The sequence below is a fragment of the Centroberyx affinis genome, unplaced genomic scaffold, assembly GCF_046629955.1.
Source record: "Centroberyx affinis isolate AG114_WGS23_722 - 3 ecotype Tasmania unplaced genomic scaffold, CSIRO-AGI_Caff_v1 ptg000097l_1, whole genome shotgun sequence".
Taxonomy (NCBI): Eukaryota; Metazoa; Chordata; class Actinopteri; order Beryciformes; family Berycidae; genus Centroberyx; species Centroberyx affinis.
In genome coordinates this window covers 177,336-201,629 of record NW_027278800.1, presented here as the reverse complement: position 1 = coordinate 201,629, position 24,294 = coordinate 177,336, and the positions used below count along the sequence as shown (strand labels likewise).

General features: G+C 41.4%; 1 protein-coding gene across 1 annotated transcript in view; it reads right to left on the bottom strand.

Annotated features, from left to right (window-relative positions):
* Positions 1–24,294, bottom strand: part of LOC139646804 (calcium-binding protein 8-like) — a 62,936-nt gene that overhangs the window by 20,549 nt on the left and 18,093 nt on the right. The window contains exons 3-4 of the mRNA XM_071522542.1: positions 20,319–20,462; positions 12,082–12,194 (exon numbers count right to left, since the gene is read on the bottom strand). Of these exons, the coding sequence (XP_071378643.1) occupies positions 12,082–12,194; positions 20,319–20,462 (257 nt within the window). The remainder of the gene's footprint in view (positions 1–12,081; positions 12,195–20,318; positions 20,463–24,294) is intronic.

The following is a 24,294-nucleotide window of genomic DNA, read 5'->3' as shown; positions in this document are numbered from 1 at the left end:
ACCCAGCTGAAGCCTGGGCTTGTGCAGGAAGAGGCTGATAACAGTGCCGGCTCTCCTCATGCCACCTGCCTGCAGCAGCAGAGGACCGTCCACAAGCAGCTGCTCTTCAGGGAACGTCTTCATTTGCATTTCAGATATTTAGTGAGGCGGTTTGGGGAGTCTGAGCTGCAACTAAAATGGCGTGACCAATTAGGGCGAAAAATAAAAAAAACAATAATTACAGACAATTAATCAAACTATCAATGGGTGTCGTTCGGGGGCCAAATTCTGCCGAATTTTAGTCATTAATCTTTATTTTGATAGAGAGAAAAACAGATTAGAAGCTAGTGTAACTTAACTGCACTGAGTACAAGTGACGGCTGGCTACTCAGAGATGGAGATGATGTCACGTTTTACTTGCTGCAGGGTGTCTGTTACAGTAAGTAATGGGTAACAGGAGGGGAAGTGATAAGTAGCACGCCTGCTGGTTGTGTTCGTTCCTGGAAAACAATTTCTCATCAACAATTAGCTGCATGAAATTCACCAGATGATGTCTTTCCCTGCTCGTACCTGATGATGACAGATGATGCAGCGGGCAAGAGCCGTCCCATATGAGACACTGAGAGGAATTTATACCACAGCCGGGTCGAACACGCGACTCTGATTGGCTGTAAATTAGTTTGATGTGCAGTATAACATGACACCTCTGACACAACTGTTGGATCATCATTTTAAATCAATGTGCAAAGATTTGAGCCATAAACTGGCATATACAGGAATTAGCAATCTCTCCTCTCGTTATCTTTGCTTTTCCAGCTCTTCTGAGAATACGAGCGCCTTAATTCTGCTCACTTTGGACAAGAAATCAATCACAAAAATGTTGACTTAAAATTGTTATGTTAATCATCAAATGTATTAAGATAAGATATAGCAAAGCTATACATTATTGACGTCTTGATAAATCTTAACTTTGATCATTTTCTCTTATATGATTAATATGGAGGCAAAAGTACAAATTATCAACTATTTTCTGTGACCATCATTTATTTGCTTAATTAATGAAGTGCTAAAACATCTTAGAGAAATTGATGTCTATTTAATATCAGCTCCCAGTATTTATGCTCATCTTAAGACAAGCTGCTGCCACTTGTCAAACATTATATTCAACATGCAAGTAAATATACAATCTGAATTAACAGCTGACAGACTATATAAATGCCTTCACACCAGGACAGCTATTAGTAGGAGCGAGGGTATTAAATGATTCTCCATATATTTGATCAGTTTGTCCTACAGAAAGTCACAGCAGAGAAACAATTACAGAGCGCATGATAAACTCTCATTTTGCACAGAGCATTAAGCTAACCGGAGGGCCAACACAAACATTTGCCTTCTCTCGCCTCTCTCTAGAAAAATCCATGCGGCCCATGTTTTATTCATCATAGCTGAGTTGTTTCAAAGTCATTATGAATCCTAAATTGTGCCCTGGCACAAAGGACAGAGAAGTGGAAGATTAATGGATCTGATTCATGATGAAAATCCAAATTTATGAGGCTTTAAGGAGGTAAAGCTGAGATATTCATTGAGCCATGAGTCTGAATGTATTGAGTTTGGGACCGGAAAAACTGAAAGTCCGTCACAGCAGCAAAGTCCTCAATACAAACTGTAAAGAGGCGGAACTGTAAAACCAGACTCATTCAGTCTGTCATACACAATTGGGGATGCACGTGTGAACAAACAGGCCTACTTTAATGATTCATCACTCCTGATATGAAACACTATATGCTAATAAAAACAGTAAACCATTTGTTGTGTCGTATTATTTCCATGACTGGCAAGAAATGAATATAAACTGGACATTGACATTGATTGAGTGACATTTCAATTTACTCCCAAACCCCACTGACAAAAATAACGCTGCTAGATTAAAGTTCAAGTCCAAGTTAATTTATTCATGTAAATCTTCATCACAAGCATGTGCCACATGACTTCACAGAGAAAAAGCCTATCTCGATCAAACTGATCAACAATCAAAGGTTCAATCAAAACTGCAAAAAGGCAAGTTGGCTGGATGCTGCAGCTACTCAGCAGCTTTCAGCTCAACACGGCATCTCAATCTGCAGAAGTCTTGTGTATCTAAACAGACGACTGAAATTGAAGATAATCAAATAATCTACTGTTTTGCAGAGGGATGGAAGTGTGTTGTCTGAAACCAAAATGGGAGCGATATCCCTTGCTAACGTGTGTTTGTTTGGACCCGTCGGTGTGAGCGGCGCTGAGTGAGAATCTGCTCATTAAGCTGAAGCCGGCTCAAACCGCTCCGCTCAGTAGTTCATCTTCCTGACATCTGCTCTCTAATACCACACTCCACCCAAGAGGGCAGAGGAACTTACTCCAAATTCTCTGCCCCCTTTTTTTTTTTTTCTAATTAGCTGGAAAAGGTTAGCATTTTGGAGAGGATTCAATGACATTTCTGCCAATAAACCTGACTTTAATTACGCCTGGTGAACATACAGGGGGAAATACTGGCATGAGTGCATCTTGTTTAAAAGGCAAGAAATTGCTCAGTTGAGTTCAGAATCTTAAGCATTTGACATAAGGTAACTGTGATAATGAATTAGGCTGCGTAATGCCTAATTCATTGGTCTATAATTATTTAATGATCAAAGGAACAAATTCACATAAATTCTGCATGGAAAGTGGAAATTTTAGACCAAAATAACAAGGAATGAAATGAAAAGACCCGCTCTAAAAGTACGTGGGTCTAAAAGAAACCGTTTGAGTCTATTAATCACACATAGAAAAGGAATATTACTGAGCAGACATGAATCTGTTAATGTGCTGAATATAAATCTCATGCTATCCACAAGAGGCAGGGCTAAGTGCGCCAAATATGATGGAACAAATTGGAGTGAAGAGGAGCGGCACACCTTCCAGAATGAAAGGATGTGCTCTGCACTCCAGTTAAATTAATGCCACTTCACTCCTTGCTCTGCTTTGTTCTCACTGTGATATGTAAATACTGATATTAGTATGACATCTTGGCATGAATATGAACTGTAACATCAAATACAACAACTGTAACATCGACAAAATCAACTTTTTCTACATTATTCATTTATGTTTATGCGTTTTTTTTTCCCACATGTATTGATACTATATGATTTTTAACCCGTCTATCTGAAAAGTGGAGATGCAACAATTGGTCAGTCAATATTTAGCAAATAAAAAAGTAATTTACTAAGTAGTAAGTAACCAAACACCAACACCTGTCATCTGGATCCACCTCTAACACAGTATATAAATGTTAAATTGCCATTCTGAATACAAGCAAAAACAACCACCAAACATGAAATGAATAACCAGAACAATAACAAAAAGTCTTCGCCGGTATCAAGACTTCCTGCCTTCCAAAAAGTTCAGGGAAAAAAGCTTTCAAACCAGCAGACAGTCCGTCATTAACAAGTACGACTCGATGCTGTATCAGGAAACTCATTTTCCTCTAACTACTCCATCCTCAGGGCTGCAATGATAATAATACAAGTCTTATTCAAAAGTGGGAGTAAGAGAGGACAGTGTGTGAATACGGCACAAACAATGAAAAAGGCTGCAGCTCTAAAATAATCTCAGTCCTGCTGTTCTGTCAGAACGTACACAGCCCGTAATCAGTCACTTTTCTTGGCTGCCAGTTACCTGTGGCAAAAAACCTCGTTAGGTAAGCTCACCAACAAGCACATTAGTTTCTGCTTGTTTGTTTTGAAATAAGAAATTTACAAATGTATCTTTACATTCGGTCTTAAAAGAGAAGTGCACCCTTGGATACCTTTACACTGTTACATATCATCGGTTTGTGATTTTCAATACATTCCAGGAGCTATTTTGTGATGTGTGTGTTGTGATTTACTTTCGTTTTGGTGTGCCTATACTTTCCCTCAACCTGCCTCGTCTACTTCCACTTCAGTTGTCTGTCTTTCAACAACCAGAGAAGGAGCATGTTGCTTTCTATCAAAGGTGGGCGTATGAGCATATAAATATAGCTAGCCAACTTGTTTGTCAACATTGGGCCGTGTCTATGATTGTGGCCACGGCCCTTACTCAAAACACAACATGTCTTGTGGCTGCATTGCATTCTGGTCTATTGAGGCTAGTGACGGTGGAGAAATTGGTCTCCCTCCTCTTCTACGATGGATTTCTCCCTGTATGATTGTTGAACGTCTCTTGGTGCAAAATGGCGGCTCTGGAAATAAGCCCTCGCTCTTTGATTCTGAGGGACTGACACCAAAACCTGCTGTTTACTGTTGATATTTTAGATTGCTGAAACATTTTCTCCTGTCAACTCCATTGTAGCTGCTGGAAATATCTCAATATGTTGTTGCGTTGTCTGAGTTTGGCCAGTTATCCATTGGAATAAGAAAAATACACCAAACAACAAAATGGACAAGGTACATCACCAATAGCTATTTTAAACAGTGTTAAAGTGGATTTTTCCTTTAATATATGAAAAGGAGTTTCCAGAAGAGAAGCAAAGGGACTGTAGCTCTGTCTAATGCAATGGTGCCATCATCATGACACTTAGGTTTTTAGCGTTGTAGAGCTTTGGAAACGACCAGGAGCCTGGTCTGTTCAGCAGTCAAGGCCTTCTGCACCTCAGTTGTTAAAACTCCTGTTAGCCAGAGAGAATCACCTGTTACATTTTTAATCAGAACATCACAGTCCAGTCGACAAGGTGCTGACAACACTGTTCAGCCCTCCTGTCCTGAGTCTGCCTCATGAACTTGGACATGAACTGTTAATACAAGTCTTCTGTAACCACCGATCAATAGTAAACAGGAAGCTGCTGACAGGGAACCAAATACCCTCTAGTCTACTCACACACACACACACACATACACTGATGCACGCACACACACACACACACACACACACAAACACTCACACCAACCGGACTCCATAGAACAATGCCCATCTGAAAGCCCATTTTTCAAGCCATTACAGCAGTGTAAAGTTGACTTTCGGTGCTCAAACCATATCGGCACATTCATTTAGAATGAACACAGTAGTTTTGTGGAAACACTGGACGCATGAGCAGTGTTCACCCAAGCCACAGCATCAGTATAATTCCCACAGAAGAACAGTATTCAATCATGTGTATCGCTCCCAGCTACAGACTCGCTGCCTCACAAACACTGCTGCCACATTCGCTCTTTTGTTTTAAGAATCCAACACGTAAATGTCAGGTTTATGGTGTCAGCGTTGTTTACTTTAATATTTCAGGATTTGTCAGCGTCCGATAAACTTCATGTATAAATTATGAGCAGCAATTTGCATTGGTGCTTATTGCGAAGGAAAATATGAGCCTGTATCCAGGAGATTATTCTTTCACACAGCCGGAAGCAAAAGCAAATAACAGAGAGAAGTAGGTTGGGGACCGATGTCTCAGTCACTCAGGAGTTCATTGATGCTTTTAAACAAACAAAAGTTTGTGGATTTGGCATTACCATGAGAGAATATGATGAGAAATTACCATTGAGAAAATCTAAATGAAGGTGTGACTCAGACAGTGAACAAGTTGAATCAGGTGTGAGGATGAAAGTGGTGAAGAAATACACAAACTGCACTGGATATGTTTTGTCATAAACGCAGCAAACGTAGTATACTGCAGTCTCCGCATTTTCATTAATAATACTGTGAGACAGTTGGGTGTGACATAACATATGCCATTTGGTGGATGCTTTGATCCATATGGCATTACTTTCACAGTTCATATGTCCTCAGTATACACTCTGCCTCCAGAAAGTATTCAAGCCCCTTGACTTTTTCCCTGTTTTGTGGTTTAAAGCCTGAATTCAAAATGGATGAAATTTGTTTTTTCTTGTCACTGATCTACAAACTGGAAACAGCTCATCACCCATCTAACACCATCTCTACCGCAAAGCCTGGAGACAGCAGCATCATGATGTTGGAATGAGGTTTGGGGGGGGGGGGGATTCAGCAACAGGGACTTGGAGACTTGTAAGGACTGAGGGCCAAATCAACACTTGAATGGCTTCACAACATTTCTGGAAATACTTGCAGATAGACGCTCCCCCCATCCAAATTGACAGAGCTTCAGCAAATGTGCAAGGAAGAATGGGAGAAAATGGCAAAATCCAGACGTGCCAAACTGAAACCGGAGCATCCAATAAGACTCGAAGCTCTAAAGATGCCTCTACAAAGCTTGAAGCTGCCAAAGATGCTTCTACAAAGTTTTAAGTCAAGGGGTTGGATGAGATATTTCTGTGTTTCATTTTCAAAAAATTTCTAAAACTTTCTAAAAACATGTTTTCACTTTGGCATTATGGGGTATTTTGGGTAGGCTGTTGACAGAAAATCTGAATTTAATCCATTTTGAATTCAGGCTGCAACACCACAAAGCGAAGACGCTATATGTATATGACATGGCCTGATGTTATAATGTATCTGCACGTTCTGTACATATTATCTACGTCTGCAAAGTGAAGTGATTACATTCGGATGGTGTATAGTTTTTCCACAACAAACGTCTACATGCCTAGACACTTCTGTACACATTTGACCCCCTGCAAACCCAACAATGTGTGAATACTAACAATGTTGTAATTTTTCATATATCGTCTTTCTCATACTCCACCCCACGGGGATCATTAAAGATTCATCTAATAATCTAATCTATATAATCCAATTTAATCTAATCTAATCTGATCTAATCGACCACAGTGTTAGAGAGATGCTACGCAGGGCCACCATGGAGAGAATACATTCAAACTCGGGCAGCAAAAACACCATAAATTCACAAAAATGACTCTGTGTTGTCAAGGTGACTCTTTACACTTTCTGTCGGCCATGAAGACGCTTCTGCTGCCGTCTGCCCTGAATGTGGCACTTAACCCAATCAGCTGATCATGTGATGGTATCAGATGTCAAGAAATCTGTCAAAATCACAGATTTCCAAGTTGTGTTTGTACTTCATTGTATTGTGGTGTAGTTTAGTGTTTATAGTGTAGCGCACTGAATGAGCCTCCAATATTGATTTAAGAGCAATGTGTTGCAGACAGCCTCCTAAAAATATTTTGGTGTTGGACACAATCCCTGGCATACAAGACAGGAGAGGAAAAAAATAATGCAATGATATTCCAGTATTTAATTTTTCAGCTTTTAGTAATTGAAAAAAAAAGAAAGAAAATGGTTTCTTATAGCCATGTTCCTTTATTGTACAGTGTGTCTTGGATCGCAACACAATCAAAATAGGGTTTGGGTGAGGAGAATTATTGCAGTACGATTCTTTTTTATCGTATAAAGTCCCAACACCAACAGAAACCTTAGTGTTCAGCTGCTCAACCTTCTCCACAAACTAAATCTAAAAATGTTACAAATCTGAAGTAGCACATTGTGTTTGACAAGCCATGACTTATGAGTTTCGCAAGTTACGACTTATGACTTTCACAAGTGATGATTTATGAGTTTTGCGAGTTTTGACTTTGGATTGTGCTTATATTATCTAGGTTTCCTCATCTCTCATTCAGAGCTGCTGTGGATCCTAACTTCCCTCGCTGCGGTCACTCGGCACAAATCACCATCTCATTGACGAGTCACAGTCCTGCTCTGGGATTAATTAGTACAGTGTAAGGGACACTCACTGACCGCTAATTAAAAGCAAAGAGAGAGGCCTTCATCCTCCACCCTCCCCTGCTCCCCCGCCCCCTCCTGCCCCACTCGCTGGCACATTGCACGGTGCAAAGTGGTACACCGAGGAATCAAGCCCAAGTGAGGAGGACATGTGGGAAACCATGGTAATGCTAATGCTTCACAACATGAAAGCGTTTTGTCATTGGCAGAACGGATGAGCAAAAAGGTGTTGAAATCGAGCGAAGGAAATGACACAACAAGTTCGATGTACTGTATGTACTTGTAAGGAATATAGTTCTAATATCATGGATGCTTTTTCTGCAGTTAAGAAGCAATTACAAATCCCCTTATGAAAGAACAATGGCGTGTTCCTCTTACTGTTAATTATTTGTGAAGCTCTCTCTCTCTCCATGCTGGTGATGATTAGCGAAAACGGGACAAGGAAAAAAAAAAAAAGAAATGTTTGCAGTTGTTCAATTACATGCTCATACTCATCCAAACGGGATAATTAGATACATTAACAAACTGTACAAGAGCAGATATGAGTGAGTAGGAAGGTGAGTGTGTGACAGAGAGTGAATCATTATCCAATCACTCCAGCTGGTGAGGATGCGACACTTTGCCTGACATTAGTGGAACGAGAAAAAAAATCTCCCTCGGCGAAAGGAAGAGGACTCTGCTGCTCTCATGGTCCAGAAGACTGAAGCAGCAGCAACATATGAGGTTCGTCTTAAAAGGTATTTAATAAGTTAGCGGTGGCGGTGGGGGGGGGGGGGGGGTCGGCTTGTGTCGCCATCCTGCTGCTGACTGAGACAAACTCTGACACAGCATCACCAGAGAAAATAAATACTTTATCGCAAAAAGACCTGCAAAAAAATGTGAGTCGGAGAAGAAAAAAGGGGGATCTGTGAAAAAACCTGCCAAATGCCTTGATAAGTGAAGATTTTAATAAGGGTTACACCTAAACCCCCTCCAGCTAAATGCTTTCAGTGTTGCGCCGTCGCCATACGCCTGTCATGATTCATGTTTTATGGAACAGGCTGGCTATTCAAATTTACCCGAGCTGTGCAGAGAGGGTTTATCAGTCATAAAGCTGTAGAGGTTTGTTGGTTTTGTTCGGTGGCTTTAAACACTTTGTTCTTGCTCCTTAGTGTCTGTTTGGCTTTCTTTGATTAAGGTAAAGGCTACTGCAGAAAAAGATGAAAAACAAATTTAAAAAAAAGGCAATTACTGTCTGCTCTGAATCATCTTCTACCTCTAAAAGGCGTTGTGGTTAGATGTGGTCTTAGGTCCTCATTCTTCCGAGGCAGGCCGTTAAAGTGAGATGTTGAGGTGTTAAATGAATGTAGTAAAGCAAGATGAGAATGTTAAGCTAATATACATTTTTCCAGTCTCATCTTAAAAAGACTGGGCTGGACCCTTCTGTTCTCACTGTTATCAGAGGCTCGGCCCAGCTGACATTAGTTTTGACTCCCTATGCACAGAAGCAAAGTCTTGGATCTACAGACTGTGCAAATCTCTTTTTACTGTTACCAAAGCTTGGGCTGAAGCTTAGAGGTGATGAATGATGCAGGTCGGGTCAGGCCTCTAAATTTGGAGCAACATGCAGGAGGAAGTACGTTTCTGAAACTTATGTACAACTGACACAAATGAAAAGGCATTTTCATAAGCATGTTCATAAGAACTGTTTTCTGGGAGTCCGGTTTCGTTTCTGAAATTTGGTGAGTGGGCTGTAATGAGCCAGTTGTCCTGGTTGATGGTTAAAGGATAAGTTTGGTGATTTTGGACCTATATATAATTTGTCTCTTATATCCTTGTAGTACTTGGACCCTAGGGCTGGGCGATAATTCAATATTATCGTTTATCAACCTTCAGTGGAATCATATCGTGATGATATGAAGATATTTTAATATCGTGACACACATTTCCGCTGTCTAAATTGATGATGACAAGCAAATTTTACTTAAAAACTCTGATAAAAATGAGGTATGGTAGGAATATTATTTGAAAATATCAGTTTTGTTTGACCCCACACCTAACATCACCATTCGGTTCAACGAGATGAACATTAGATTACATTAGTTTTAGATTTGATTATTTAACGTGATTTTGCATACATGAACCATATCGTGATATATATTGATATCGAGAAAAATCCTTATGATTATCATGATATTGATTTCAACCATATCGCCCAGCCCTACTGGACCCACAGACAATATTGACTCCAGTCAGCTGTCAGTTGAAACAGTGAGCTCCGTTGCCTCTTGCTGCTAACAATGAGTCCAAACTGTTTGTCAAAAAATATCCAAAAAAGTCAGTCTGTGAAAACAATATGGCGACCGACCGATGTATCTAAATCCACGGCCCAGAAAGCAGCAGCACTGCACCGTTTACACTCAGTGGATCGTCTTCTACCGAACTCTACTGTTTACAATCTGACCTGACCGTCCAGAACTAGATCACTCCGCCAGGAACCACCTTTCACCCCACAGCAGTCTGTGCTGCGGCAGAGAAAAATAGTTCTGTGATTTCCTGATTAGTGAAAGTTGCGTAATGGTGGAAGTGAGTCATGTTTCCTCTCAACTCCTCTGTGGAGCCGACAAATGGCTTTTATGGAGAAATTTTGACAAACCTTGTTTGGACTCATTGTTAGCAGCAAGAGGCAGCGGAGCTCGTTTCAACTGACAGCTGAATCTGGAGTCAATATTGTCTGTGGGTTCAGATACTACAGGGATGTAAGAGACAAATTATATATAGGTCCAAAAACACTGAACTCATCCTTTAACTTGGTGTTGACTGAACTGTTAGGCGGGCTTTCAAGTTTATAGTGTTATTATTCATTATGTATACTTATATTGCTATGTTGAGTTACATTGTTATATTGCTTTTTCTGTTCTGAGCGGGCCTTAACAGACCTAGAAAGTCTTTATTGTAGCTCTTTATTGTAGCTAATGGCTTGTAAGCATTTTGCAACTTTGTTAAATAAAGTACTACTGTTATTATTACTATAATAAAAACAATAATGATAATATCACAGGAAGTTTCAGTCACACTAATTCAACAATCCTGCTTATTCTATTCCTTGAGGCTGAGCTAGTGGCACACAAAAGCCCTGTGACTCACAGACACACTATCCTGAAAATGACACCTACAAAGGCAAAGATATCTAGATAAGATATACTGCTGGTTTTAAATAGGGGACTGTGGGCCAACTGTATGGTGCCCATTAGTTAGAGGCAAAGCCAAAAAGCAGTTACCTATTCCACCATATTAACATTTAAAAAACACTTGACAAAGCTACAATTCAGAAGAGGAATTCGAACAGGATGTTCACAGAACACCAAATGAATAAATAAAGAGAGGTGAGTCACACACCACTGCCCATTAACAGAGGAAACTAAGCATGAATCTGTAATGCCTCAAGCAACCAATCATCTGCGGTGAGTTAGAGGGAATAACCACGACGAATCAAGGTTAATACGTTTTTTCCACCGAATAACAGATAGAAACGGCGTGCGTGTCGGACGAGATATTTTCTGCTGGTGCCTGCTTGCTGGGTATTCATCCATCCAACAATAAATATGGGTTTCTGTGTGTGGAGCTAACAAACCCCAACCGACGCCTACCCCTCTTCCTTGGAAAGAAACCTTTTCAGGCCGACCGCTCTCCCACACAAGCCAAGGTCACCGCAGCAGCCAAACGGGGCTGGCAGCGCGTCCTCGTACCTCCGAAGACTCGTGTCCTCGCGGCGTTAAACCACAAGCTCCTGCCCCCGAGAAAAAAAAGCCCGGGACAAGCCGACGATTACATCGAGGGGAGGGCCTTGCCAAGTGTTACTATTGGTGCCAAAATGTCCCTTTCTTTCCCTCGCACCTGCTCCGATCTGTCATCGTTCCTGTTCCCGGCTCTCTCTCTCTCTATCTCTCTCTCTCTCTCTCTTTCTCTCTTTCTATTGCTCACACATTCATCACTCAGTTTCTCTCAGTCTCACTCACTCAGAGTCGGTCTGTTTCACTCCCGCTCTGACATTTTCTCTCTTGTTGTTGTTGCTTATTCCACTGACTCTCCTGTCGCTCTGACTCCCTTGAGATTGTCGAAGCCCTTTCAGCTATCAAAGCCACAGTACAGTAACTGTGCGAGTATTGAAACTGAGATAAAGTGGATAGTATGTCTTTTTAGTAGAATTTATGGGTGTAATTTTTGTTGAGGAGATATCTGAACTCGAGTCTTGACCTTTATAACCCACAAAAAGCAGTTTCATTATGTGGGCAGTACACTCAAGCCTTTCAGTTAAGGCTGAAGACTAAAAACCGATCATAAGTCCATTTTCTGCTCTCCTTTACAGTGATCATCATTCAAACCGAGACGTATCCATTCCCTCGTCCCCATTTCAATCCATCTTCCAAACTCGGCAAACTAAACTGAATAGGAGTGCTTAGGAGAGTCATGTTTTACCTGCCAGAAGATCGTGTCTATTGTGCTCCCCAGGAAGCCTTCTCTCGTTTCGGACGACAGCAGCTTGGGTCCGAGGATCGTCATGAACTCATCGAAATCGACCTGCCCGTCACCTAACGCAACAAGAAAAAGGATCAGATTGAGACACATGACTCACAAGTGATGTTCTTTTCACATGACATGTCCAAGCAGAGTGTGTGAGCATCAGGCATCATGTATTGAAGGCCTGGTGCTGATTTCATTGAAAACTTCAACCATGAAGCAGCTGCGGCCACTCGACACCCGACCAAGTGGACAAAACAAATCACTTGCCGCCTTTGCTGGGAGCCTTTTGTGAAATGAGCACAATGGCTTTAAATGCAAATATGGGCTCCCTGCATGTAAAGTGAAGTACAATTTCCCGCCGTGAAAGAATTATGTGAAAGAGACACGACTAGAAACAGGCAGCAGTTTGACGCTGAACTAGCACGATGGACAGTAAGATGGACGTTTACATTTACCTTCAACTTCTGATTCCCAACTCATGCCACTATGTTGTTTTCTACTGAGTTTATCATTTTTAGCAAAAGCTTTTCTTATTTACCAATGACCAAAACCTTACCCTAACCTTAACCAGGCTGTTTTAGCTGCCTAACCTTAACCGAAGTTGGTGTGCTTGCCTAAACGTAACCGTTAGCTAAACCTTTTCATGTGAGAAACGGGAAAATGGCTCGTCTTGTCACGTCATCCTTTCATGGTGGACGGACGTAACATAATTCTTGTCTACAACACATAATCTACATTTCAGGGTTTCCGCTCATTTCACAAAATTTCATGAGACTGCGTTGCTTTTGGTTACAGTGAGATTTTATTTTATATCATTTCTATCAGTCATTTGTCAACAACACTCTGGCTAAACAGTAGCATGCCATCACGCTCTCTGAATAGTGTCTAAGATGCTAAGATGTTGCTATAAAAGTGTCTGAGGGAGCAGTGATGACACGCTGTCCACGGCTGATGGACGGTTCACAACAGCTGCTGAGGTATAAGACGCTTTTTAAGAATCACATCTGGTGACAAGAACGTTTAGGCGGTTTATCAAGTGTCTCAGTGGGCCGAAGTGTTCACTTTGAGATTGGGCTTACATGCACAAAGGTACGGGTAACATCTAGAATAGAATAGAATAGAAAAGTGTCTGCTTAACATGTTCTTGTAAATTTGTGGGTTTGAATCTGATTATTGTGGCATGCCCCCTTTCCCCCTTTCTCCCATCTTGCCTTTCAGTCTCAACTGTACACCATCTATACTGAACAAAAATATAAACGCAACACTTTTGTTTTTGCTCCCAGGTTTCATGAGTTGAAATAAAAGATCTAAGGCTTTTTTCTATGCACACAAAAGGCTTAATGCTCTCAAATTTTGTTCCCAAATTTGTTTAAATCCGTGTTGCTGGTCACAATAAAAGACAACAATAAAAGGCCACTCTAAAATGTGCAGTTTTATCACACAACACAATGCCACAGATGTCGCAAGTTTTGAGGGAGCGTGCCATTGGCATGCTGACTGCAGGAATGTCCACCAGAGCTGTTGCCCATGAATCGAATGTTCATTTCACTACCATAAGCCGTCTCCAATGTCGTTTCCGAGAATTTGGCAGTACATCCAACCGGCCTCACAACCGCAGACCACGTGTAACCATGCCAGCCCAGGACCTCCACATGCCGCTTCTTCAACTGCGAGATCGTCTGAGACCGGCCACCCGGACATTGTGTTGTGTGATAAAACTACACATTTTATTGTGGCCTTTTACTGTGACCAGCCCAAGGCACACCTGTGCAATAATCATGCTGTTGATATGCCACACCTGTCAGGTGGATGGATTATCTTGGCAAAGGAGAAGTGCTCACTAACACGGATTTAAACAAATTTGTGAACAAAATTTGAGAGAAATAAGCCTTTTGTGTGCATAAAAAAAGTCTTAGATCTTTTATTTCAACTCATGAAAAATGGGAGCAAAAACAAAAGTGTTGCGTTTATATTTTTGTTCAGCATAATTCTACAGCCATAAAACTTATTTAGCTAACTTATTCTTGGACTTAAAAACAACTGCACAGCACACACATAACTGAAGCCTGCGGGGCTGCAAGAACTTTCCACTGGTTTGCTTGAGCAATGAGTTTGTAGAAACTCATTACCTGCTACAGCATTTATACGTTTGAGCTTAAAGGGAAATATACTAGACGTTGTTCTGTGTCTTTGTTGTTATAATTCAGGGCAAGGTCTCTCCAGTTCACCAAGTTTAAAACATCATTTGCCATTTACATGACAGATTGTAAACATACCAGTGAGCTCTGACTGGCTCAGCGGGGCTCCTACAGAACTAGATTCGAAGCAGATCAAAGTCTACAGCTATCACTTGCAACTTTAATTCTGTATTTTCCTGCTGTGTGCATTGATTCAAACACGACTTCTCTGGGAACTAGCAGACAGTTGTCAAAGTTACTGCCAAAAGAGACCATCAAAATGCTTTCATTGCAGACAGCAACCTCTGGTAAATTCCCACTAATGGATCATGGCTTCATACAGACGGGGCTGTCTGCCAGTTGGTATTTGGTTCTGAGTTTTCAAGTGAATGGCTCCTATGAGTAGCAGGAGGACTAGAGGGTAACGCAACCTTGAATTACATGACACATTTCTGTCACATTTTAATCTTGAATTTCTTTTTCTCCCTTTTTCTTTTGGGGCAAGAAGTTTTCATGAGCCCGGTGGGGTTTCTTTGCTCTCAAGTGCACAGTTTGTATTTCCTCTATGTTTGTCAGGTTTGATCATCTGCATGTCTCAATGAAACCTAAACCGAAAACCACTTGCTGTCTAAGCCAGGGAATCAGACGCCTAAGAAAAATGAGACATGACGTGAAAAAGTCAGCAATACTGGTTTTATCCTTAAACTGACAGAAAAGTAGGGGTTTTGATTAATGGGGTCGATAGACAATTCTGCAGCCTGCAACACCTGCAACAGAATTGAATTTAAAGGAATGACACATTAAAATGACAAGTATCCAGGTTGTGCAATAGGGAATATGTAATTTAATAACAAAGACTTATGGAATTCCTTCCTATTCTTCATTCTTTCAAAACCCAGTTTGTTCACACACTCCTCTCATTTCTCCGTCTCATGTTTCTCACGTCTCTCCTCTAATCTAACTCCACTCCCCTCTCTGCTCGTCCTGTACCTGCGGATGAAGCTGGGACCTCATCAGTGGAAAACTACTCATGCAGGTCGGCTCATCAGACCCCCCCCCCCCCCCCCGCCTCACTTCTCGCCCGCCCCTACGGTGGAAACCACGCTGGCACCGTCACGTTTGATGCCATCGATTGAACTCGCAGCCATGCATATGCAGCGTGGCGAGGCCCGGGGCGGTGGGGGCCCAGGGTGAAGCGGCGCCCTGGGGTGTCAGGAGGGGAGGATGGATGGATGAAAGTGGAGATACGGGGGGACAAGGTGAAGCGGTTCAAGGTAAGACAGGATGACGGTAAAGTACAGTAGTTCCTGCTGTATTGGGATTGATGAGGCAGGGCGAGAGTTGAGATTCAGGAAAAGCACATGTGGGTTGTTTGATCTTACTCCCACCATGGAAAGCTTGTCATTATATAGTAATTACTGTTCAGCCGGTCTACCAAGTTTAAGTCACAATCAAGTGAAAAATGACTTTTTCTCATCTTGGTAGCTAATTATCCATATCGTAATGTACAACGCATGCTGGGATAGGCTCCGGCCCTCTGTGAGGAATAAGTGGGTAAAGAAAATGAATGAATAGCATACACTTATTTAACAATCACTGTAAAAAATAAATAAAAAAAGCACAAAATATTTGTTTTCCATCAAAATCCTGCTGCTTTTACATCCTGGAAAATGCCGTATTTTCAGTGGTTATTTCATGGTGTACCAGCACATAAAAATTCAAATCAATAATGCCATCACAGATTTCAATCCCATCATATAAAACCTGCAACTTCATGCTTCATACTTAAAAGTGACACAAATGGCATCATGGTACAGTGGTGAATTTTTGTTTCCGTTTCCTAAGACACCAAGGTTGCGTCCCGGTGGCTGGAATTTATCCATTTTGAGGTGTCTGAAATATGTGAAGCTCAGGATTCGTGAGTTGTGTTACGACCCAACATGACATGACCCAAGACATGAAATGAGAGACTGACATGATATGACATGAAGACATGAAACATTTCCTTGTGTCTTTAAATAAAGGCGAATACAAATATAGGAGAATAAAGAACAAATATTGATCTTTCTTTGTTGTTATATAGCCTAGTAAATATCTGCAGATACAGAGAGCCAGGTTAGAGAAACAGAGCACCAAGGTCACTTGATATGACCTGAGAGAGAAAAAGCAGAGCGTGGATGATCTATACTGAAAAACAAAAGGCTGCCGCTGTGCTGTGATCTCCAACACAGAAGAGCGTTCACACTTCTCCGTGAAGGGCGTGCGGAGCTCAATAACAATCACCTGGATTGACTTGACAGCAGAGACGATGGCCAGATCTCCCATCTGTATCTTATAGCGATCAGCTGCAGTCGATGGCTGTGAGCGCGGATCCAATCCTCACAGCTGCCCGCTTGGCTAAGATACAATCATTACCATCAATTTCCATTCATTTGGTAATGCTTCTCGCCTTTCGGTGCCTTTGTGCTTTTGATCGCCGGCTCTTCAGTATTGTGATCTTCGCACATGAATATGAGACAGTTTCACAAACCGCTTTGAACGTCAGTGTTGAGTAAAACGACCTCAGGGAGAGACGCAGCAGAAACAACAACAGGCCGGACCTCTCACCGTACATATCTGTCCATTTATCTTCTGAGGGATCGTTCTCGCAACTCGATCAATCCAAACTCCTAGGTGAGGAATGGGCCCTCCTCTCTCCTCACTCACCTATCACTCAGACTGGGGACCCAAAATTAGCTGCTGTCACACACACATCCAGCTACACGCAATGTACAATATAAAGCAATTATCTTCAGCTGATATGTTTAAATCATTTTTTTTCTGTCATGTCATTTCAAGAGAAGGCAGATATTAGCAAAAAGGAAAAGTACTTGTCTTCCTTCCTAATTTCTTTCATGTCACCCCCTCCTTTTCTTTACCTAGCACTTTTCTATCACACAAATATTTTGTTCCATCTACTGCCTGAATGCTTTTGACTCTTGCACTCCTGATAGCTCCTTATAATATGGGCAATGTAGGAATTTAAGCTTATGCTACCGCTGCATTCACCTGGATAAGACTGTCAGCTAAATGCTGACGGCCTAATCTTTTGGATTTAGGTCTCACCTTTTGGAGTTATAAATGGATTTTCAATATGAAGACATTACATACGAAGGGGCTCAATGAAGAGCTGTCAATGACTTGCTTTTTATAAACCCACTAATAAAACCTGCTTATAACCCTCTAGTCTTTCTCTCTGTAGAATGCTGTATAGTTACATCCTCTATTCCTTTGGATCTTTGGAAAAGGGATCTTGCATGTTCATCCAGTTGCCTGTATAGTACTTAGGTACTATTGTATTGTTTTTGCACCTTCTTATTGTATAAACCAGTGTCATTTAGTTATTTAGTAGCGTCTGTTATTCTAGCTCTCATGATAAGTCTCGGCTAATTATATTAGTGAGTGAGTATTTGGAAACTCTCCCTGCCTCCTACTGGTCTTCTTCCTATTGAACAATTCCACTTGTATCTTACTTCAAGAGTCTGCTGATAGACGTTGTGTTAGTGTTGATGATGGTCTGAGCACAGAAACGTTCAAACGTTTTTTTCCACTTTTTGTCACTTTTATTTTATTTTCCAAGATGTAAATTAATCCTTTTTGCATCTGAAAAGCCTCCCCTGCCTTTTTCTCAGCTTTTTTCTTCATTCATTTGTTTATGGGTCTTTATCGAATGGAAGAAAATAACCCAAAGACATAAATAAGCCAGCTGGTAATCCCCACCTCAGGTTTCAAGAAAGCCTTAAAAAAAACAAAACCTCAATTCCTTCGCCTTTGACATCAGCGAGGAAGAACAAGCTGCCCCGGGCCGTTTCAACTGGCAAGAGGTCTTCCGAACAACAAGCCCGCCCGGCGAACTCTGATTCAACAACACAAGGAGACAAAAAAATAGCGAAGAGAACTGAAACGAATAAATAAACAAAACAGCATTTACACTTCAGAAAATTCCTGAAAACAAAAGCCGCAGTGACCTTCGTCTAGCTAGAAAAAAAAGCAGCAGAGTCTGCCTCTCCTGTCGCAGCAGACGATGCGGCGAGACCCGACCCCGAGGCACCGGAGACTCTCCTGCCTCCTGAGACTGACGATGAGTCAGTGCAGAGGAATAAAGGCAGTCCAACTTCTTAAACTTTAATATCAGCCTTGAACATTTACAGTATTTCTCTCTTGTCACCACAGCGGAACTGAAAAGCGTTTATGAAAGGCTGTGATGGCAGTAAGGGAAGCTTGAATATGTTTCCAGGGATCTTACAACGTCCTACAGTTGCATATTGGATATTGCGATTTATGCCTGATACTGTAGGATTCTTTTTGTGACCAATTTTTTATTGATTCATTCATACATGGCTTTGGCTGCTATCGTTCCCCTTCCCCATTCCCCATTCCCCCTCTCAGGCTTCTTCAAAATAAAAATAAATAAATAAATAAATAAATACATTTAGATGTACAAGTTTTGTGTATGTGAGTATCAAGCTATCAATAGTATAACATTGTTTGGCCTATTATCTATAAAAAACATTTACATAATTAGGCTGGGTTAATTAAGTAGTAAATGTATAACTGTAGTACATAGACCATGGAAATAGATATTGGAAACATATGAAGATCGTCCTAGGTATTACTTATTGACAGAAACATGGTAAATTACAACAATAATAAAGGTAAAATAAATAAATAAATAATAATAAAAAAAAAAAACAGAAGAAGGGGGGTATAGGCCTTATAGCATTCTGAAAGACTACCGTTATAAAATGCCAGTCATTGTTCATGCAGGCAGGCCTTGACCCAAACCCGGCTTGGCACAGAAGCTGCCTCTGTAGGAAAGAGGTTCGGCTGTGTTTGTGTTTTCTTGCTGCTGACGGCGTTTTCTCTCAGGACAAAGGTCAGAGGTCACAGGTGAGATGGCAGCGTTGTTGTTGTAAACTTGAGCTGATTTAGATCTCACCGCTGTCCGACTATAAAGCAGGAAGCACAAGCAGTCTGGGTCCGCTGACACAAATCCAATACCAAAAACTCATGATCCATTGCTGCCCTGTTTGCCCAGTTCCAGCAACAGCGGCGGAAGAGGTGGAAAGCAACATTTACTCAAGTACTGCACTTAAGTATATTTTTGAGGTACTGGCACTTTACTACATTTATCTGACGGCTGGAGTTACTAGTTACTTTGCAGAATAAGGTTTTACATGCAAAACATACGATAAGCTCATAAAATATGTTGCATTGTTAGAGTTTAAACTCCTCAACAGTATATGGAGCAGTTCAACCTACAACATTAAAGCACTTCTTACAGGTTAATGCATCAATAATTTAACACTCTGAAAGAATGAGGACTTTTACTTTTGATACTTAAATACATTTTACATCTAATTCTTCTATACTTTTACTTAAGTAAACTTTTGAATGGAAGACTTTTACCTTTAATTAAGTATTTTTTTGCCATTATGGTATTGCTCCTTTTACTTAAGTAAAGGATTTGATTACTTTTTCCACCACTGAACAGCGGTGAATGGATCAACACAGTTCACTTTGGCTTCTCCTCACACTCTCCTCACACGTTTCTCCATTCAGGTCGTTTTTTCCCATCAGCAGGCCCTGTGACCCTACAGCATGTGCATATTAAACACAGTGTTTTCATGCCGTAGTGGGATCATTTACGCTTTTTCATGCTTATGTGTTAAGTGGAAACGGCGAGCGGTAGAGATCGAAACGAGCAACACCCTCAAGCATGCGTGCATACATGTTTTATGTATTACACATGGGAAAATGCAATATATGCATCTGAGGAGGGGAGAGAGTGGCATGTATGGTAATGTCTGTAAAAATTTCCCTGTTGATGGGAGCATATTCCTCATGGTGTGTACATGTTTATGAGGAACAGATGAGGGGAGGACCCAAATCTGCATTATACAGTGTGTTTTTTTGCGCTTGCATGGATATATGTGTGTGTGTGTGTGTGTGTGTGTGTGTGAGGTCGTGACTCACCATCCATGTCTAGTCTCTGCATGATGATGGCCAGCTCCACTTCGCTGGGCATGTACCCCAGAGAGCGCATGGCCATACCCAGCTCCTGTTTGGAGATGAACCCGTTGCCGTCGCGATCCAGCACCCTGAACGCCTCCCGGATCTCTGCCAAGACAGACAGGAACACGACTCAGCATCCGCACACAGTGTCCAGAACAACAAGACACAGAAACAGAAAGAAACAGTTGCACAAACAAACACTTGTCCGTGTTCATCTAAAATAGGACTGTGTGTGTGCATCTGTCTGCCTCTCTCTCTCTCTCTCTCTCTCTCTCTCTCTCCCTCTCCTGCTCATCTCTCCCTTGTTTTTCTTTTGGATGTCTTTCTTTGACCGTAATATACTTCTCACCGTCTTTTCAATTCATCTTACGTCTTATAAACTTTCTCAGTATTTCAGCTCTTCCCTCTCATTCATCATCATTCATACACACCTCTCCCCCCCCCCCCCCTGTGTGACCCAGCTTGGGGCTGTGTGTTATGTGATTGGTCTCGCACCACTGCTTTCAGTTAACAAGATCAATTCAGCCCATCGATTCATTTTCTCCACCTGCTGTCACAGCCGCTGTCACTTCTGCTCCTTTTCCTTCCCTTCATATTCTCCAACGTTCTCCTTTCTGTCTCCTCTCTCTCTCCCTCTCTCCCCCCCGTTTTGCTTTCCTCTTTCGCCATTCAAATTTAGAATCGACGTGTTTATTTTGTAATCATTCATTCATCTGCCGTTCTCAGTTAGTCAAGGGCACTTTGACAGGAGGCATGGCTGTTTCCGGGGGGGGGGGTTGAACCTGTGACCTTCCGGTTATGGGACTGTCCATCTAATCACTCGTCCACCCTGACACCCCTTAAGTGGGTCACTGTGTGGATTATCACTCTCACAGGTGCTTTTCTATAGATATCACCGCTCCCGCTCGGCATAGTAAATTGGTGCTGTGAAATCTTAAATTTTCAGATAATCCAAGGAACAAATTTCAGTTTTAAAGAGTGAGTTTTAAAGACTGTTAAAGCTCTATGTGATTACTCTTTTGTGGTAAAACATTTGCTTTTAATTAGTGTTGGAGTTTGCCTTTCCAAGCTCCAACGAAACCATCAACGTAACACGAGACTCTGGAACGGCCGATTCTGAGCTGGGAAGCGATGCGGATCCGGGTATTATGTTAGTAGATGCTAACGCTAATGCTAACTACCATGGTCGCATTAGCATCGTAGCTCTATATTAGCCTGTTAACTTTTGTGAGCGGTATTCTACAGCGGCAGACGCAGTGTTTTTATCCTGAGCGTCTTACAGTATTGTGAGTGTTTCTGTGGACAGTTTTATCCAAACCCTACAGTGTCAGGAGTGTTTACTGATCAATAAACACACGCTTGTTTGTTGTCTGACTTCATTAAAAGTGCGAGTTGCGAAGTGTGACCAGAGTAGCCGCTGACGTGCCAAGTTATCACATATAGCTATTGTGTTGTTGGCTGTTCTGGTATGGTATTGTGTTGTTTTTGTGATGTCTTGTATTGCAATTCGTAGTATAATAAAAAAAGACTATTAAATCCATCTTCTGAACTCTTACTGGTCATGCAGCAGGATATACAGGGTTTGGTCCAGTGGTTCTCAACGTGGGGTCTGGGGACCACAAGAGGTCCTTGAGGGGGTTCCGGGGGGTCCCCAGAAAAATGATGAATTGTTAAACTTCAGCTTTATTTAATTTACATGAAGTTAACACAGTTAAAGAATGTAGAAGAATGACTATTTTTCAGTCATAGTTTCACTGTTATCTCTCTACCTACAATACAGATAGCCATGGAATTCTGGACACAATCATATCTAACAATAAAAATATTCTCAGATTTGGGTCCGAGAGACAAAATCTCATCAAATGGGGGTCTGTGGCCCTAATGTGGACTAAACTAGGAGTCCTTGATATGAAAAAGGTTGAGAATCACTGGTTTAGTCGACATAGAGGAAACGCCCGCATGGCGTCCCACCGTAGCGAAAGGTTCAGGTGGTTTCTTACTGCTGTGGGATAAATCTCATGTCATGGAATAAGGGCAGGAAGTCACAGCAGCAGGTTCATCTCAAACTTCACCCACTACTTTCACTATTTTACCAGCTAAACAGATTTTTAGGAGAGAAGAGGAGCTCCCACTGACGGCTGGTTTCCTGCCAGAGTGTCTGGGAGAGTCCAACTTAACAGCCAAAATTTTATTGGCACATTTGGCCGGTGGCTGGAGTTCATTTCCCACCGTGCATGGAATCAATTAAATTATGATGATAATTATAGTGCTATGCAAATTTCTTGTCATCACCGCTAACATAATGTCTTTGAGTGATCAGCTTTATACTACAGTGTACCTTATAGTTCAAGGAGAATTGCCTTGTCTATCTACAGATATGCTTTCAGTTGACTAACTTTGACCTCTCCTTGTGACCCGGTATAGAGCTGAATCAAGACCAATATGGAGCAATCTGTTCTTTCATATTTTACAAAATGAAAAAAACAGAAAATCCACCAGACCAACTGTTTGCAGTGTGCTTTTCTAACCATTGTGTTTTTCTTACCACTGCATGCTTACTTTAAATTCAAAACCGTGGAAATTACAGATTTGGCACTAAGAACTGAGAGACAGAGAGGCTTTATGTGTGTGTGTGTGTGTGTGTGTATGTGTGTGTGTGTGAGTGTGAGTGGTGTGTGTTTTCCTGCTCTTGATCAGTTTGGCCTACACTTGCTAATCTCACAAACTTCACTAATCAATTGAAAGCAAGTTGAAATACTCATCCACAAATCTTTTAAAATGTTCTATGCCCAAAATAATCCAATTTCCACAACAAAGGCCTCCTTTCCCCACATTTGATTAATTACCTCCGCCAAGGAGGTTATGTATTTGGTGCTGTTTGTTTGTTTGTTCGTTTGTCTGTTTGTCAGCAGGATTACAGAAAAACTACTGGCCTGATTTTCATGAAACTTCGTGGAAGGGTGTAGCATGGGCCAAGGAAGATCCCATAACATTTTGGAGCGGATCCGTATATTGGTTGCGCTTGCACATTTGCATATCATAGAAGACTGGACTACTGGCCTTGGCGGAGGTCTGCGCTCTCCGAGTGCCCTTCTAGTTCTATATGCTGTATTAAGCCATAGACACAAGATAATTAATTAACATATATAAACTGAAAAAAAGATAAGCAACATGACAATTTAGGCCGTGTTCCCGCATTACAGATCATTATGATTCAGTCTGCAGAGTCATTTGGATTCTGATTGTGGTCTTCCTTCTGTTTTCCGCCCCTTGTCTACATGAATACTCAAAATCAGCATATTAGTAGTGATCTGCAGTTTTTTAACTATAGAGTGAATGCATCCATGTTGTGTTACTAAAGCTACATTTTACTAAACTGACTCACTCTTAAAAATAAAGACAAAAAAATGCCTTGCTTATGCACAATTGAATCAGCGGCAGGCTCCTCTGTGCTTTCATAAATGCATATTTCATAAGTGTGCCTTCAGACAGGAGAGGGTGTATGGCGAGAGAGAGAGAGAGAGAGAGAGAGAGAGAGAGAGAGAGTGACAGGCATCTGGTGTTTTTAAATAGAGGTGGAATGTCACATCTCTAAAGAACACTATGATTGCATGGCATGCATGAGCACACTGTTGAGCGCTGAATAATTTGAGGCTGGGAAGTGGAATACATGATTTAACCCTCAGCCTCCCAAGAGCCATGGAGGGAGGGTTTGTCGTCTTTGTGCGGACATGTAGAGGACATTACACTGCCTGTTTCTGCAGGTGTTAAGTCCAGTGCGAACTGGAGTGGTGGCGACCGGCGTGTTTGCAAGGGGGGCTAGTAGGTTTATCTTGTAATTTGTTTGTTTCCATCGAGGACCACTTTGGAAATAAGTGCTTTTAGTAATGCTTTTAAGCGCTATCCTCTGGGATTTTGTGTCATGATACTCTTTTGA